Source organism: Phodopus roborovskii, unplaced genomic scaffold (genome assembly GCF_943737965.1).
Source record: "Phodopus roborovskii unplaced genomic scaffold, PHOROB, whole genome shotgun sequence".
NCBI classification, from domain to species: Eukaryota; Metazoa; Chordata; class Mammalia; order Rodentia; family Cricetidae; genus Phodopus; species Phodopus roborovskii.
The window spans coordinates 6067965-6082534 of record NW_026126618.1 but is presented as its reverse complement, the minus strand read 5'-3'; the positions used below and the strand labels follow the sequence as shown (position 1 = coordinate 6082534).

At 45.6% G+C, this 14570-nt stretch overlaps 1 protein-coding gene across 2 annotated transcripts in view; it reads left to right on the top strand.

The window, feature by feature from the left end:
- The window catches only part of Plxnc1 (plexin C1), a 144163-nt gene that overhangs the window by 30646 nt on the left and 98947 nt on the right, over positions 1–14570 (top strand). For both annotated transcript variants that reach the window (XM_051206264.1, XM_051206265.1), the window contains exons 3-4: positions 2988–3122; positions 7203–7303. In XM_051206264.1, the coding sequence (XP_051062221.1) occupies positions 2988–3122; positions 7203–7303 (236 nt within the window). The remainder of the gene's footprint in view (positions 1–2987; positions 3123–7202; positions 7304–14570) is intronic.

The following is a 14570-nucleotide window of genomic DNA, read 5'->3' as shown; positions in this document are numbered from 1 at the left end:
ACCTGCAGGGTCTCCCATTGTGGACTTGCCTGTTTGCCTAGGTGTCATTTAGCTTGTTCTCTGTGGATGTTAGCATGGAAGATTTGATTGGGTTCGGGTGGAGGGTTAGTGTTGGGAATTTGGCACAGGGAACTTCCCTGAGGGAGGGATGTGTTTGACGGGATGCCTTCCTGAAGCAGGACTGAAGCAGCATCTTTCCTAAGGCCTGACCTGGTGTCTTTGTCAATCTTTTTGTTGCTGTTTGAGCTTCCTCTCTTTCCTTCTAAATCACCCTTTCCAGAACCATGGCAGGTGTTTAAATTCTGAGCTCAGCCACAGTGTAGCTTATGAGTTAGTTATGAGTTAGGCAAGTCCTGGCAAGCTTACTACTTATGGGCTCGGTGCCTGCCCACCCTCTTGGTCCCAGCCTTTTAACTCTTTTCTGTAGGGCAGCCGTGTTCAGGAGAACCTTCTGTGCCATGGGATTATTTCACACCTGCACGTACCAGTGCAAGAGCGCTAGCTATGGGTGACTGCTGAGTATTTGAAATATGACTAGAATGAATGCGAAATCAAATTTACAATTGAATTTTTTTTTTTTTTTTTTTTTTTTTGTTTTTTTGTTTTTCAAGATAGGGTTTTTCTGTGTGGATTCGTAGACTATCCTGGCCCTCAAACTCACAGAGATCCTCCTGCCTCTGCCTCCCGAGTGCTGGGATTAAAGGTGTGCGCCACACTGCCTGGCTCCTTCAATTAAATTTAAACAGCCCTATGTGGTTAGTGGCCACTATCTTGCAAAGCACAGCTTTAGAGTCCCTTTCAAATGAGCCACAGCTCTGTCCCACATCTCTGAGACCTAACTGTCGCTATTTTAAAAGGGAATTAAAAAAAAAAGTCATATTTAATGTATTTGGTTAGTGAGATTGACTTTTCCTGAGCTGCTGCCACACTTGCTGAAATGTCCAGTGATTAGTCACACCAAATCCCCCGAGGACTCAGAAGCAGTACCAGGCGCTGATGGGTGCCAGAAGCTGCCCCCTGTAACCAGCTGATAGAGAGTTAGTGAAGAAACAGCAAATGCAGGGGTCTGTAAGGGTGTGCTGGGTTAGGCATGTTCAGTTGGATACATGAGTGTAGCTTTGTCCAAGAAGAATCTTAGGTGTTAACTTTTTTTCTTTTCAAGACACATATGCTATATAACTAATGTCCACCATGGTCAAAATGTGAGCATTGGGCCTATAAGATGGCTCAGGAGGTAAGAGAGCTTGTTGCTAAGCTTGGAAACCTGAGTTCAATGCCTGAGACCCATATAATGGAAAGAAAGAACCATCCCCTACAAGTTAACCCTTTGACCTCCATGCTCACATACACACACCCTCACCCTGCCCCCCAACACACAGAAAAATCTTTAAAAACTTTGCATAAAAGTGTGAGTTTAGGTGATATGTCTGGATGTCTTCCAACTGACAAGAGAGTTGCTTTTTAAAGTACTGAACTGGATGGGTAAGCAGATGTGAGGATGGTTAGAACATGGTCCCTACCCAAAGGGAACCTTCAATCTAGCCATGGGCTATTATAATGCATTGGGTACCGGTTACATGCTAAGTGCCTCATGATTCTTCCTTGGCTCTTAACATAACTACAAAGTAAGGCATTATTGGCCCCAGTTTATAGACGAGGAAATGGTAGTCTGGAAGGTTAAACAACATGTTAGTTCAGAGTGGCACAGACACTTAATGATAAAGCCAGGTCTAATGCAGGTCCCCATCCCAAGTCTCCAGTCTCCAAGGTGACAGCTGTAGCTCACCTGACCTGCACACATGGGCCTGCACAATGACTCATTGCTTTGTTACCCTTGTGTTCCAAGTCCTCGACGGCTTCTTCCCTCCTTGCAGGCTGAAGGACCTGTGCCCTCCGCTTTGTGGCATTACTTCAGTGCCCACTGTCCCTGTGATTATTAGTCCAAGCTTACGGATGAGGCCACCGCCCATCCCCCACCTCCCATGCATTGTACGCTTCATGAGGGAGGATTTCTTTCCCTGATCTGCTCTGCCCCATAGCCCATTGTGTCCATGGCTCTTTTCCCAACCCCCAAACAGTACAGAGGTGATCACTAAATGTTTGTTGACTGAAGATGAATGACACTCAGGTGTCTAATTGCCAAACTACAGAATACTGATCCACACCTGCTTCTATTTTATATGTAAACACGTACACACTTGTCTATGCCGGTGAACTTGTCAGGGTTACTTTAAAATGCATGACTATGTAGAACCAAGAGGAGCCACAGATTAACCCATGCAAATATATGTTAAGCGGACAGTGCCTTGGTTTCAAGGTCACTCTTGGCATGATACTAAGGAAGCTGTTACCTGTTGTTTCTGGTCAAGCCAGGTCTGGTCAGAAATTATCGGAACAAGCTTCCTTCCACATGTGAGAGTACTGCCCCAGAGTTGAAGGGTGGGTTTTCAGTGAGTTTTTGGTGACTTTGTCTTCTGCCCAAACAGATACGCTATGCTTGCTTGCTATTGTCAGCCTTGTTCAAGATGGAGTTACAAGAGGTGATAAGGGAATATATTCTCTCACCTAATTATATTTATATATTTCATATATAAATAAATATGAAGCAAGAAATATTACCTACTTAGACAATGTTATTTTTAGTTTTGGTTTGTCAAGACTGGCTTTCTCTAACTGCCCTGGCTGTCCTGGAACTCTCTCTATAGACCAAGCTAGCCTCAAAGCTGCAGAGATGCACCGCCTCTGCCTTCCAGTGCTGGGATTAAAGGTGTACACCACCAGCGCCCAGCTAGATAATTTTATGCTTGGCTATATTTCCAGGGAAGGGTTTTTCAGAGTAGGGGTATGCTTGTAGATGGTGCAAAGGATGTGACTGTAGGGTTAAGCTATGGCTCTTATTATCTTGGTATTCGGAATACTTATCAGAAATTATATTTCTTTCTTTCTTTTCTTTTCTTTTCTTTTTTTTTTTTTTTGAAAAACAAAAGGTTGTTCTTGGTGAGAATTTGACTTCAAATTGTCCAGAGGTCATCTATGAAATCAAAGAAGAAACGCCTGTGTTCTACAAGCTTGTTCCTCATCCCGTGAAGGATACCTACATTTACCTAACGGCTGGGAAAGAGGTAGGCAAAGATGCTAGTCATTGCTTCTGACGTGTGAACAGGACTTATTTCATGGATGTCACCGTCTAGTGGCAAAGCTTTTACTTTGAGCCACCAGGTTGAAACACCGCTGCAGGCTTTGAGGGGGCCTACAGTGGGTCACGGGCATGGAATTAAAAATCCGTACTGACTGTCATCAGTAACTGAGCAAGAAATATTACCCATCTAGACAACTTTATTATTGGCTATATTTCCAGCGCCAGACTTTTCAGAGGTGGGGGATGTGCATGCAGATGGGTGCATAATCAACAAAGTAACTGAATTTACCCATTTATTGTGTGGGCACTGAAAGGTTAGACGCATTTATGAGTGTGCCCAATGGGACCTGGCTTTGGAACTCGGGGTTAATATCAGGCCACGGTCTCATACACATTCATGAACCAGGAAATCTATGTCACTTCCCCCTCCACATACACGCTCTTAATTTATACGGATGTTTTAGTTTTTCTTGTTTCTGCTTACTGGAATAGAAACAATACCTTTCAATATTTTCTCCATCTTTCAAAAAAAAAAAAGAAACAATGTTTTAATTGAGTTCTTACAATATGTGAGTCATTCTCAGGTCTCTCTGAATATGCGGTGAGTGGCATATGTACACACACGTATGTAATAAAGAATACTCAATATATATATGAAAAGTTTAAGACTTGGAAAAGTTAAGTAGTTCCAGAAGATATGTGGTGTGTGTGTGTGTGTGTGTGTGTGTATGTATATGTGTGTGTATATATGTATGTGTGTGTGTATGCACATACATATGTATTTGTATATATGTATATATAAAGGTATGTATATACATGTATATACATAGTATGTATATGTATTCACACGTAATACATATATGCACTTATGTATGTATACATACATAGATGATGTATGTATCAATGATATATCTGTATACACATATATAATATGTACATACATATATGTCTATGTGTGTTTGCATGTGTCTTTGTGAGGGCTAGAATGCAAATTCTGCTCTAAATCTGGAGCCCATACAAAATGACATCAAATTGCAAACTTGTGAAAGATAGAACATCCTGGCCTGGTAGTTTTGACCTGTGACCCTTTGAACACACAAAGTATGAAGATAATTGTGTAAAGGATGGCCCAGGTGCCCTTATATCCCCCCATTTCCCATTTTTCTTCTCTTTCAGCCTTTCTCGGGAGGAGAACAATGACTGTCCTACGTGTGCTTTTTGGGTCACAGGATAGGGGTGTCAGTATCAAGTATTCTTAGAAAGGCTACACTGCTCTTTGCAGTTGGAAAAGCCGGTCATATCCAATGATGACGGTTTCGATGGTCACATCTGAACCTGCCACAGTCTCCTTCGCCTTCCACAGCCTTCTATGCAGGCTTGTTTTGCTGCTAATGTCTCTTCCCCGGGATCCCATGTTTGAAAGGCTGTCTATTCAACAAACTGTGTTTACTAAGTAACCATTCCCGTTCCCAGGCTTTATTTATCAAGGACATCTCAAAGCTGCCAGCCCGAGTACTGCCTGTGATGCCATGCAGAGCTGATAAAATTCCAAGCCCCCAAAGCAAAGATACTGGAAGTCTGGCTTAATCTGTGCATGTTTTTCCATTTGGCTTTTTGAAATATTGCAATTAGCTCATAAATTCCCATCAGTGCCCACAAAGACATTTATAGAACCCTAAGCCCAGTGCTATAGGTTGAAGACCACTGTGGATGGACCTGTAATTCACAGATGTTCACTTCCTAGAAAGTAAAGACTTCCAATCCCTAGTCACTTAAGCCTGAAGACCTTAGGGACAGTTTTCAAAGGGATGTCAAAAGGCATTGTATCTATATTCTTCACTTTAACATTATTTTAAGAGATTCTATTGCTTAGCCAACCATGATAGAGCACACTTGGACTCGTAGTACTTAGGAGGCAGAGGCAGGAGGATCTCAAATTAAAGCCTGGGCTAGAGAGTGAGACCCTGTCTCCAAAACAAACAAAACAAAAACAAAAAAAAAAAAAAAAAAATAACTAAAACAAGAACCCTGCTAGTTGGCTATGGCTGTGCAAGTATGATCACCAGAGGGACTAAATGCAAAGAATTTTTCTTCCTAGCCATGGAAGAATCTATACAATGTTATCCACATGTTTCCATTAAATAAAATCCTATGCAGATATATGTAGTGATGAGGAATAGTCCCATAGAGTGTTAATTAGAAAGCAAGTCTAAAGTCATTATTGTAGCATCTCACCTTTTACACAGTCATGTTTGTGCTTGAATACACTAAGCAGTCATTATTGATGAATGTTCTAGAGTGAAGGTTCTCAGTGAGAGGAGTCCTAAGATCCATTATTTTTTATGTCTCTACAGCATCATGGTGCTGGATACATTCAAAGGCTCACACAAGCCTGTGTTAAGGGAACCTACTGACTCTTCCAGCCTAGAGGTGCATGCTAGCTGGAGCATGGCAGCATTTTCTCCCACAATAGCGGTAGCTAGTACTTAGGATACAGATTCTTTAGCATGCTTCAGACTATGCTTGTAATAACCCTGCAAAGTAGTTTGTACTAGTGCCGTTTTTACAGATGACGAAACAAGGTTAGAGAGATTATGTGACACTTAATAAAATCCCTCAGAATTAGAAAAGATGTTTTGTGAGCTACAAGGAAATAAATACCCACCTTCTGGTTAATTCTGGCTCAGACTTGTGGTCTGCCTGCTGCGTCTGTCAGCCGCACAGAGGACTGGGAAGCTAGAGAGCACAGTAGTCCTGCGTGACGTCAACCTAGAACTGAAAGCCCCTCCTCGGAATATGGCCCGTTTTCACCACAAACTCCTTCTAGAACTCTCCATTTCTCTACGTATACTTCCCAGCATGCACAGCTTCCCAGGATAATGAGTTCCCCAAGTTTTCTCACTACCTGCTGTGCGATTGTGCTGTCAGAAAATGTGCCAAGCAACACTTGGGCACTCGGTGTTTGCTCCTGCCGCCACTCGCTGCCTGGATCTGCCCTGCACCGTGGACTGATGAATAGGAAAGGAACTTTCCAGACAGGGAATGATTTTTATCCCCCCCCATCTCTTTTTGCTTGTTTTATTTTTTTTTTTCTTTTGTGTAGTGCTGGAAACCAAACCCAGCACCTTGAGCATGCTCACAAGTGCTTGACTGTTACGCTACACCCTCAGCCCTATCTCCTCCTGCTGCTTTTATTTGCAGCCCCAATGGGATGGGTGTGAGTCATAGAGTCAGAAGCTGAAGTGATGGAGGTACCCTAATACTACTTCATTTCTGCATCCCTCGCCAAACTTACACGGACCATTCTGGGGCAGAGCCACTGTTGTTACCAGATACTCGTTTCCATAGTGCCACTGACTATACTGACTGACCCTGTAAGAAAATCGGGATGACCTGGCTCCATGATCCCTATGGAAATAATTATCCACAGATCAGAAACCTAGCTATGGTAGGACCCACTGGAGAAGGTTCTTAATAGCACAGTCTCCAAGACCACACCCCTGACTCAGCAAGAGTCTCAGCCACAGGGGAGTCTGGGGATAAATTGTCTCTTCTAGGGATTAGTTCTACAAAGCCCTCAGGGTACCAAAATCCGTGGATGCTCAAATCCCTCAAAAATTTGCATATAGCCTGCATCCATCCTCCCATACACATTAAATTATCTTTGGATTAGTTATGCCTGCCTATGATACAGCGCAGTGTTAGTACTATATAAATCACTCTACCGCACTGTTTAGGGGATGAGAGAATGGACATGCTCTACACAAGTACAGACACAATGTTTTTTTCCAGATATCTTTTGTCTGCTCTTGGTTGAATTTGTGGGCTCCGGAGCCACTGGGGTGAGTCGGGGTGGCCTTCTGGACTGTGCAAAGCTTCCCAGATGGTTCTTACACACTGCATCATGTCCGAGAACTTGAGACCTGCTATTGGATGCCACTGGGGAGACATTCGGGGCTCAAGTTGATAAATACACTCCTTGTGGCCCTTCGTCAGATAAGGTGTTGTAGGCGCCTCCTGTTACTTGTGCTTCTGCCTGAAGTGATGTCCTCTTTATTTTCAGGTGAGGAGAATTCCTGTTGCAAACTGCAGTAAACGAACATCCTGTTCAGAGTGCTTAGCAGCAGCAGACCCCCACTGTGGCTGGTGCCTTCCCTTACAAAGGTATTTCCCGAATTCTTTCTCAGCAGCTCACATTTTTCCAGAGAGTGCCATGCAGCTCAACACTTGTTGCCCTATTTTAACAATCCATTCCCATGCTGTGGGGGAGCAGAGCTCTCCAGGACTGAAATACACGGTGTAATGGTTAGGCATTCTTAAAGATGGTTCTTGCCATGTCAGTGGCCTCAAGTCATTTGACCCAGGCCACTCAGGGGCCACCCAGTCTGGGGTAAGAAGGGGCAGGAATGTGACAAGAAGGGAGGGGCTAGTGTAGGTGGATTTGCTTTTTATTTCCGACCAAGTTCATCAAGACTTCAGAGGGAGCCAAAAGGTTCTCCCTTCGAGAAGATAAAAGAATAGGAATGTTTGAAAAATTTCAAATGAATCCCCACCATGCCATGTATTTTGCTGGCTCTGTGGAACCCTTATAATTGATGGCATTGTCTCCTTGTACGCCATTTAGCCGTGGGCCTGATGTACAATCTCAGTCTCCAGGCAGAACCTGCCCAGCCTGGTCTTGAATTACGATGTACACGACCCATCTAGGCTCAGGGGCGACTTGTAGCCAGCTTTCCTCTCCATGGCAGTTCTTAGCATCGCTGGGACCAGCCTGGTTGGATTCGCTGTTGCCATGGTAACCCAGTACTCCAGCTCTTGCTATGGAAGCAAGGAGGAAAGAATCTTCTCTGCTGCTGCAGCTCAGGCAGGAATGGGGGGGGGGTGGGGGACAAGGCACAGAACAGTGGCTGTCAGATTGGTGTTTCAGTTTTAAAAGGTGAACACAGATTTAGAAAGCAAAACGAAACAGTAGGGCAGGTAGAGAGGCTGAGGGCAGAGCAAAGGGACACTTGGGGGAAGAGTGGCGATAGAAGAGCGAATTAGAAAGCGGGGGGGGGGGGGGCAGGAGGCGTGAATGGAGGGGGTGCTGGTGACGTTAGGGAGAGGCTCAGGGAACAAACTAAAAGTATGGGGATGGAATGAATTCAGAGTTCATGGAGGAAGTCACAGCCCAAGCTGCTATAAGATGAGTGACTGCCCCCTCTGCTGCACCTCCTCGCTGAGCTTTCCCTCAGAGTCCCCGGCAGACAAAAGAAGCTGGTCAAGAAAACCCTCATGAATAATTGTAACTGGGTAGGAGCCTTTTCTTCTCGTCGCAAGTGCAAGAGTGGACTTTAAGAAATTAACTGATCACGGCCAGCATTGTGTGCTAGCTGTAGTTTTTTTAGAGCCATTCCATTTATGCAGCGTCTCTGTGTGTCTGTGGAGAGCTCTAGGCAGCAGGGGCCTATTCATGGGTGGTTGGGGACAGTGATGGTGATTAAAAGCTGCGTGTAGGTAGCGTCTACTTGTTCAACAAGCTTGGGTCATGAGTTGATGGAAGATACCCAAGCTGGTAATAGAAATTTGGGAGTTGGCTGTATTGTGATGGGGTACTTATAGAAGCCTTAAGGACAGAGCAGGGAGGGAGTGTTGACTGAAGAGAGATGTTCAAGAGCTGAGCACTGAAGGGCTGGGGCACACAGGGCTGGGGCACTCAAGGGCAGGAGCACTCAAGGGCGGGAGCACTCAAGGGCGGGAGCACTCAAGGGCGGGAGCACTCAAGGGCGGGAGCACTCAAGGGCGGGAGCACTCAAGGGCGGGAGCACTCAAGGGCGGGAGCACTCAAGGGCGGGAGCACTCAAAGGCTGTGGTGTTTATGGTCAGAGAGAAACAAGTATTGAGAAAACAATGAAGTATCATCAAGGGAGGATTCTGTTGGCAGACAAGGAAAAGGAAGAGAAAGCAGTGTAGTGTGCCGGCTCCTGCCGAGGAGGTCAAAGGGAGAACTGAGCCATCGGACTTAGCACTTGGCAATCGGTGACTGTGACAGAGGCCTGTGCTTGGAGGGGGGGCAATGAGCATTGAGCAGGATGACCCTCGGGGTGTTCTTAAGAATGGCAGAGGGGAGATAGGGCAGAATCTGAAGCAGAAAGTAGAGACCAGAGAGTTTAGGGTTCTAAAAAAATGCTTTTCATTACATTTCAATTGGAGTGGGGCATTGCGTGTTCCATAGCACGTGTGTAGAGGTCAGAGGACAGCTCATGGGAGTTGGTTCTCTTCTTCTACCATATGGGTCTCAGGGACCAAACTCAGGTTGTCAAGTCTGGCAGGTAAAGGCACCTGCCAAGCCAACTCACCAATTCAAGTTTAGGTTTTTTTGTTTTGTTTTGTTTTGTCTTAAGATGCATAAAATGCTGGTGTCTGGGCTGGAGAAAAGATGGCTCAGTCAGCCTGGAAAGTGCTTTCCATGGAAACTCTAGGGTCTGAGTTTGGATCTCCGGCACCTACATAAGTGTCAGCCATGATAGTGTGTGTCTGTGGTCCTAATGCTGGCAAAGCAGAGACGGGAAGATTCCTGCCAGCCCATTGGTCAAATAGTCTAGTCAAACTGGTGAGCTCTAAGTTCAGTGACTGACCACACACACCACACCACACCACACCACACCACACCATACCATACCACACCACACCATACCATACCACACCAGTGCTTTTCTGTGTGGTTGAGAAAATTCCGATAGAAAGAAAGAGAGCAAGGGTTGTGGGTAGCATTCTGTGTTTCAGCAGATGACAGGAAATGTGACCTAATATATCAGCAGGGAAGGTAGCCTCAGACCTGACTGGAAAGGAAGCTGCAGATCTGGGCTGGAGCACTGGTAGCTGTAGAAGGATTCTCAGAGTCTGTTCATGTTGCTGTGTGCATCCTCTGTGACCTCAGACTAGTAGAAGCAAGGTGCAGAGAGGGAGCCCTGGAAAGGAGAGCAGCAAGCACGCAAGAGCTCAGGCAAAGGTCAAAGAAAACAGTCTGGTTGTCTGACAATATTAGGGCCCACCTGAGGCTGATGGTCTCGCCTTTGAAATGGAAACATGGTTTTGCTTTGCTCTAGTCTAGTCTAGCTCCAGAGCTGTCACTGTAGAATGGGGGGGGGGGGGGAGGGCGGCTTCGTTTAGCCAGAGTTTGGGGATGATGGGTGTGGTTGGCACTCTACACATTGGTGTGTATAATGAGGGACTCCTGTGTGTGTAGGAGGGAAAGAGAGGGTGGTAAGACTCATGCACTGGGTCTTTCCCCGGAGAACTGGGAAGAGAGCAGTAGCCAGACTATGTAGCTTGAAGTTGGGGTGACATTGTGTGGTATTACTGGACATGATAAGGTCTACAGGATTGTTTCGTCATGAGGGTGAGGATGGAGAACAAGATTACTGAGCAAAGGACGGTCAGGGACCTATGGTGGTCGCGGACTATTAGATGAGCGAGTCAGCCATCAGTAACAAGGCCTGATGCTGGAAAGGGAGGGATGAAAGAGTCAGGACTTAAAGGGTTAAGTAGGACAGTGGTGGAGGGTGGACTCTGTAGGTGGTTCTGTAAGGAGGGGTCAGGGACGGCATCTGATAACATGAACCTCAACTCTTAAGAGGTGGGTAGAAAGAGGATCATGCCAAAGAGGCAGTTAGGCCCAGATGGACCGACCACCTATGGTCGGTGAAAGGAAGTGGCCAACCCTTTAGAGGGACGTGGGGAAGCCATGTCCCCAGGGAAGAACAGTAAGTCAGGTGGAAGGGGCTGTTGAGAAGTGGGTGAGGACCTCAGGCCATCCTTAACCGCTAGCTGTAAGGTCTCTTTCCTGTGTCCCCTCCTCCTTCGCTTGCTCCCTAACCCAAAGCAAGCACTTTCCAATTTAAAAATCTGCACTAGGTGCCGTCCCCCAGATTAATCGCCTCTAACTCAGCCCGGATCCCCCATTGCAGACAAGGCATTCTGTGATTTGCAGCTCCGGCCTCTCTCCTTGGTCACCCTAGTTTTATTGACTGACTCTCTGATTCAGGAATATTCCAGTAGTGTCGCCTGAACTTCAGATTTCTCCACTCTTCCCCACACTAGCTCTGTCTTTGCTGCCTGGTCCTAGACTAAGTATCTATTTCTACCTGATGACACAGTATCCGATGACCTCCTCCCCCCCCCCCACTTATGATCACGTTGCTCCTTCATTTTCTTCGTGGTCCATTGCTGTAACATCATCCCTCTCCCCCTATGTGGCCATAAACAGTGAGGTAAGCTGAGTGACTGGCGGGCAGAACCAGGGGCTTGGTGCATTAGCAAACGTTCTGGGGTCACAGTTGATGGCCTTTTGTAGCCACATCAGTTCACTTGGTTCCCAACAGCTTGGTGCTGGCCTACGACGAAAGGAAACCAAGCCTCAGATATGTGACTCATGTTAAGCTCTCAGTACCATTCAAAATTAGGAATTCTAAAGGGGCTGTTTTTGTATGATGGTGGAACATCCCACAGTGTTTATTTTAAATGTCACAGATTTATTTAGAGAAATAATTTCTTTTCTGTGTTGAGAAGGTTGAACGTTCTTGTATACATGTCTAGAGAGTGAATTTGAACAGGGGAGGGGGGGGAAATGATCCTAATTTCCTTTTGATTTGATGTTAAGAATAGGCACCCAGGATAAGCAGATGAAAAACAATTAAGTAAGCAATGAGGTCTAGAAAGTCTAGTATTTTATTGTGGGAACCTCAGATTCAACCTGTGATGCATTTGTGTGTGGGTAGAAAGGGAATTTTTTTTTCCGGCTGAATATCTTGGGGTTGGAAGCCATTTCTCAGCTTCTCCCATATTTCAAAGCGTAGCACATGTGTTTAGTTTTGGATTCCCACAAAGCTGGCAATCCCAAACCAATGAGCCAATGGGGTTCCAAAAGTTCATTTGCAAGTTTGTTTGGCTCAAGGGGTGCATTTCCGCATAAAACAATGTTACAAATTGAGGATGGATTCCCAAGTCAGCCCACAAAATCCAGTTTCTCTAATTTCAACAAATATTTGTTGAAAAGCTACCAAGAGCCCAATGTGGGAAGCGAGATAGCTAGTTGCTGTTGAGGAAAACCAGATGCCGTTCTTGGCTTTAAGGGTTTATATGAGAGGAAGGAGGGCAGACATGTCAGTGGCCAGTGTTCATTCATTCAGTCACACTTCCGACCATCACATTTACAGAATACCCACATGTTCTAAATCTGTGCTCCATTTGGAGACACAGTTGTTTGGGGATACTATTTACAGTCTAATGATAGATAGAGGCCAGTAAATTTTGAGTTTTCTCAAAAACTGCCCAATTCTTAGTGGCCTAAAGAACAAGTATTTATTTAAATTTATTTTTTCTCACTCATGGATCCACCTGTCAATTCTGGGGAGGAACAAGAGGTTTGCATCCTGCTACAGGTGAAACTCAGGTCTGGATCACATGTTAATGGACTAAATATTGCTAACTGTGAATCTTATTTGATAACTGTTTGTGTGATATATTTTACTATGCTAAGATTAAACCCCTTCTTTTTATTTAGACAGAAAACAGGAGATGATGGGAGACGTCATTCTGTAAATATGTTTGTCTTATTGGTTAATGAATAAAGCACTGTTGGCCAATAGGCCAACATTGTGTACCTACTCTTAGTAAGTCAGACTGCAGATGCCCAAGACGCCAAGCTAAGTTACATTATATACTCAAAGCCTCTACTCACAGTATGTTTACTGATGTTCTGTTGGTAAAGCAAGGTCTACAGCCAAGCCCAACATCAATAGGGTAGGGAAATATACTTTTATCAAGTCAGATATGTTATAAAATGACATGGCAAAGGGCAATATTGATGAGTAATTTTGATACAGGAGGGCTTGGTGACTTGGGTGTATGAATCTAACCTCTTGAGTAGTAAAGGAGATGCAGGATTTCATGGAGATATATGAAGAGCATCTAACTCAAATGTCAGGGAAACTAACTCAAAGGTTGGGGGAAAGCTTGGTGAGGAGGAGAGAACCCAGCCAAACCTGAAGCATAGGCAGGCATCAGCAGAGGAGACTGGCTGAGGGTACAGGCTGGCAAAGAGAGCATGCAATGAGTGGCTGGCCTGAAGGTGAGTGTGGATGCGTCAGGCATAGCCAGGCAGTGGTGGGAGATGAGGGGACATGGTCAACAGGGCTGATGAAGGAAGGGCTCATCGGTTGGCAGAAGGATCTTGAGGAGTCACCTCCAGGTTACGTCGGGAGAGTGAGCAGCTGACTGCAGTTTGCAGCAAGAGGGACTTGAGACGTTGCTGGGAGCTGGAGGACTGGTCAGCAGGTGGTTGTGGAAACAGGCTGGGTTAGCATGACACTGGGAAGGAGTGGGTAGGTTTCAGAGTTTGAGAGCTATTTGGAAGCGAGCACTGACAGGACTTGGTGATTAATTGAGTTCCCCCCAGAGCAAGGCACACTAAAAATAGGGCCATAAAATGAAAAATGAAAGATCAAGGTGGCCACTGTTTTTCAGGAAGATGTATTTCTTTCTCCCTTGACCCAACACCTCACAAACGAAAGAACTGGCACCCAAACAAGGTAGATTTTTCCCGCGACCCAGTGCAAGGGGTAGGTACAGGATTGGAGGCCAAAGGAGGGTGCCCAGGTCACATGGGGAAGGACTTCTGAGAGTTGCCCAAGGGGGTAAGTTCTCTTTTACTAGCAATACAGGGAATCATCTGTTGAGGTTACAGGGGAGTGGGTGCAGATATCCAGCTTCGGGGACCAGACAGAGATGTCCTTTACCGAGCAGGGTGTAGGAGGGGAGGTCTACTTGGGTAAGCAGCATTGACTTCCATCCGAGTAGGAAAAAAAATAAAGCTCCTAAGGCTGGCTTGTGCGGAATGGGATCTGGGCTTCTGTATGCAGAACCTATGTCTCTGTCAAGGCAGGGTTGGTGGTTCCTCCAAGTAATAGCCATGAAACTGAAGGTGGAATCTAGCTCCTGGGAAGTGTGGAGGCAGCATAGGGTATTTGGAAGTCAAGGGGGAGGGGAGGATAAGGGGGAGGGGGAGGACAAGGGTCTCCTCCTCCACTTTAAAGAGAAGGTAGTCTGAAACTGGGTCTGGAAGCATGGGTAGATTTTTACCAAGGGCAGATGGGGTAGGAGGCATTTCATGCCAAAAAAGCAGCTCAGCCTGAGGCCTGTTTATGGAGTGGCATGTTGAATTTTTGTCTCTAGGACACTGGCTAGGAAGGAGAGGAAGGAAGGGATAAGGGTGCTGGGTGGGATCAGGAAGCGAAGGCTCTGAGTTTAGATTTAATTAGTGTGTAGTGGGAGCTCATTAAAGGGCTTTGAGCAGAGGACTGTGTCTTTAAAAGATTTATGTCTTGCAAAGATTATCACGTTGGCAGTGCAGAGATGAATTGCATCACGTTTAGGCATCAACTGAATCTAC